The sequence below is a fragment of the Mandrillus leucophaeus genome, unplaced genomic scaffold, assembly GCF_000951045.1.
Source record: "Mandrillus leucophaeus isolate KB7577 unplaced genomic scaffold, Mleu.le_1.0 Scaffold53, whole genome shotgun sequence".
Taxonomy (NCBI): Eukaryota; Metazoa; Chordata; class Mammalia; order Primates; family Cercopithecidae; genus Mandrillus; species Mandrillus leucophaeus.
In genome coordinates, this window is record NW_012105697.1 from 996,237 (window position 1) to 1,000,090 (window position 3,854).

The window sequence follows — 3,854 nt, forward strand, 5'->3', positions numbered from 1 at the left end:
GGACAGAGGCTGCAGTGAGCCGAAATCATGCCATCATGGGGACAGAGGTTGCAGTGAGCCGAAATCATGCCATCATGCCATTGCACTCCAGCCTGGGCAAAAAGTGAAACCCCATTTCAAAAAAAAAAAAAAAGCTCAGGAATGGAAAGGCAGGGATGGGAAGGAAGAAAGGAAGGGAGATTTGGAAGGAAAAAAGAGGAGGAGGAAGCATAGGAAAAAATGTGTTCATGTCTGTACCTGGGAAGAGATCGCAAGGGAGGGACAGAGAGAGAGAACACAAATGTACCAAAAAGTTAAAAACTGATGATTCTATACTGTATGATTCCCTCTATGTGACGCATACAAAACAGCAAATCTACAGCGACAGAAGACAGAGAGGGCTGCATGAGGGCGGGCTGCATGGTTGGGGGTGATGGCTAAGGGGTTGCAGGGTTTCGTTGGGCGATGATGAAAATGTTCTATAATCAATGTGGTCATGAATGCCCAACCCTGTGAATATACTAAAAAGCACTGAAGTGTGCACTTTGGGTGAATTGTAGGGTACGTGAATTATATCTCAAAAAGCTGTCTAAAAAAAAACCACCACCACACACTGGTGACACTTAGTGAAAGTCATATGGGTAGTCACATGCTATTGTTCCAACTTTTCTGTCAATTTCAAGCTTTCCCAAAGTAAAAACTTGGGGGGAGGGAAGAGAAAGAATCCAGGTCTAGGGCTGATTTGAGCCACTCCCCATTTCAACCAAAGAAGGGCTCCCAAACCTCAGATCTCCGCCGTCACGTGTCTCACTAGTTACTCCTCCTGTGTGGCTCTTGTGGCCCCTTGAACCCCTGAGGAATCCTATCCTTTTTCAGCCTGGCCAGCGGCCCTGTAAGGACAGCTGCATCAGAAGTCTGGGAGGCTGCCGGTATCTCGTTTCCTCGTCAGGCTTCCTTTCCTTCCACACGGTCCCCCGGAATCTGCAGGAACTATGCTCACACCCTTCCACCCAAACCCAGCCAGACCCTGACAACCACCCCATGCGGCGGTGCCGGTGGTCCTGTTTTAGGAAATCAGGGAAGCGAGCTGCAGGGACATGCCTGGAGTCGCCAGTCACAGGCAGAGCGGGGAGGTGAGCCCAGGACTTTAGAAGCCACGCTGGGGACCCAGGGATCCTGTGTGGCCATCACACACCTGCTAGAAGCAACAGCCCTTCTCTAGAAAAATGAACCTGGCCACAGTTTCAGGGACTCCTGGACCCCATATGAAGGCTCCTGGGGTACCATGAGTCTCAGAGGACAGGGAGACCAGTCTCTGGGGTACCATGAGTCTCAGAGGACAGGGAGACCAGTCTCTGGCAACCCCTGCATGCTCCTACTCCCCCCCGAGTAAACGCATCCCCTCCCAGAAAGACCTGTGGCAGGGTTCCAGCAATTCTGCCTAACGCACTTCAGGGTGAGTCCAACCACCCACCCACCCCGCCCTGGCATTTCAATCTCCTCAGCTACTCAAGGAGTGAAATCACAATCCCAGTTGGTAGGGATTTGAGTTCTTATCTTGTGCCTCTGCTGGGCTCCAAGCAATCCTGGAGGCAGGCCTCCATGCCCCCATTTCACAGGTGAGGAAACTGAGGCACACAGAAAGACAATCCTAGCAAGCAGGGTCAGCCTCGGTGCCCAGGCGGCCTCTAAAGCTCTCAGCCTGGAGACCAGAGGTGAGGAGGTGTCCCCCACCCCACACACAGCACACCAGAGCCCACCTCGGCGGGCGATCTCCGCCTTCAGCAGCCCCTCCATGGGGTCCGACTCGGCCAGGTCCAGGGGCAGGTCCCCGTCACTGTTGACGGCGGCGATGTTGGCCCCGTGGCTCAGGAGGTACCTGGGGGTGGGGGTTGGTCAGGGCTGAGGGTCCAGGCCCCCACCCCGACCAGGTCCTGCCCAGCCCTCCCTTGCCTCACCTGGCGATGTCTAGGTAGCCACAGGAGGCAGCCACGTGCAGGGGCGTCCAGCCCTCGTTGTCCGCCTGGTTCACAGTGGCGCCTTGCTCCACCAGGAAGCGCACCACCTCCAGGTTCTCATCAATGCAGGCCTGGGGGTGGGAAACAGCCGTCAGCCGCACCTCCGCCAGCCACGGTGTCCCAGCAAGGCAGCCACGAAAACAGATCCAGGGACACGGTGCCAGGACAGTGGGGAAAACGACCCCAACAGCCTCTGGCCGCCAGCTGTTTAAGATACCCCCGACTGCCCAATGGTCAGGTCCGACAAGCCTTCCGCGCTCAGTGGAAACTACAAAAGGACTCCCGGCTACCTGCAAACAGGAAGTGAGCGGGGAAGGGAGGGGGCTTCTCATCCGGGTGCGGGAACCCCACATGGTACTTGTCAGACACAGCAAAACCCCCTGACCACCCGCAGGTGGCGCTTCCAGGGCTGCGACTAGGGAAGAGGTTCCAGCCCCTCCTCCTTCAGAGCCAGGAGTCCTGGCCCCAGCCCCTCCTGCCTTAAACTCAGCCAGGTCCTGCCAAGGATCAAGCCTAGAAACCACCCCGGCAGACACTGTGCAGGAGCGAAGCCGCGGGCCCAGGCCTATGCAGGGTGGGGGAAGGCCGCCCTGTGCTGGACAGACTCAGGGGCCCGGGCAGGACTCCCAGATGACAGCTGCACACCTGTGTGTCCGGGCCCCAGGCTGTCACACTCCTGTTCACTGAGGCCTCCTCTGCACGGGGCACTGCAGCAAGGGACTTACACGGGCCAACGTTTCTCATTCTTCCCTTAGGAGTTCAAAACTTGGGGGGACAAAAGCCAAAGTCCAGGGGGTTGGGGGAGAAACCTGCCTCAGGCCTTGTGGACACTGGATGGGCCCTGGGACCTGAACTGGAGCTGAGGGAGGAGTGAAGCTAAACTCCTAGATCCACGGGATAAATTACCCCCTAAGTCCCTCACCTCTCCAAAGCTGCCCATCTGGAGAAGGGGGGAGGGAGCTACGAGGGCCAAGAGCATGAGGTCATGGAAACTCGGCTGTGAAGGGGGCCGCACGTGCCCTGGGAACGGGATGAACTCGACTCGTTTATTTCCATGCAGTTGTCATGGCAATGGGGGAGGGGGGCAAGGAGAGCGATGGGCCTTTCCCTTTCAAGGACCTGCCCAGTACAGGCATCCCTGTGAAAGATGCCTGAGGCCTGGGCACCAGGGACTCCGAAGTCCAGGCCCAGCCCCTCCCCATTTAATCCAGGAGGCCAGGCCCATCCCCTCCCCCACTCAACCCAGGAGGCCAGGCCCCAGCCTTTCCGTCCTCAGATGCAGGAGCCCAGGCCCCCAGCCTCTCCCCATTCAGACCCAGGAGTCCAGGCCCAGCACTCCCTGCCTCAAACCCAGGAGCCCAGGCTCCAGCCCCTGCTCCCTCAGACCCAGGAGTCCAGGCTCCAGCCCCCTCCTCCCTCAGACCCAGGAGTCCAGGCTCCAGCTCCTCCTCCCTCAGACCCAGGAGCCCAGGCCCCCAGCCCCTCCTCCCTCAGACTCAGAAGCCCAGGCCCCCAGTTCTCTGTTCAGCCCTAAGAATCCTGGCTCCCAGCCCCTCCTACTCTAGCCCCCAATCCCCTAGCCACTAAGGCAGTGGGAGGGCAGGAATGGGGGGAGAGTACCAGCCTCACCAAGTGGTTGATAAACCCACATGGGGTACCCTAAGAACTCGGAAACTGCTATAGCAGGGGGCTGATGCTTGGGGACCTGCCTCAAGAAGGATGCAGGAGAAACACAGCCCCAGGTGGAGAAACTGGCCGGGACTCAAGAGTCACCCAGAGACGGCGATCCCGTCCTTGTTTTCATAGGACTTAGGGTTTCAGCGCTAAAACCAGGCTGTTCTGGGCAAACGGCATAAG

At 58.1% G+C, this 3,854-nt stretch overlaps 1 protein-coding gene across 1 annotated transcript in view; it reads right to left on the minus strand.

Annotated features, from left to right (window-relative positions):
* Nucleotides 1-2,868, minus strand: part of PPP1R12C (protein phosphatase 1, regulatory subunit 12C) — a 38,100-nt gene extending 35,232 nt beyond the window's left edge. Inside the window, exons 1-3 of the mRNA XM_011996941.1 lie at nt 2,643-2,868; nt 1,938-2,068; nt 1,740-1,858 (exon numbers count right to left, since the gene is read on the minus strand). Coding sequence (XP_011852331.1) covers nt 1,740-1,858; nt 1,938-2,068; nt 2,643-2,741 — 349 coding nt within the window. The 5' untranslated portion in view covers nt 2,742-2,868. The remainder of the gene's footprint in view (nt 1-1,739; nt 1,859-1,937; nt 2,069-2,642) is intronic.
* Between the last annotated feature and the right edge of the window lie 986 nt (nt 2,869-3,854).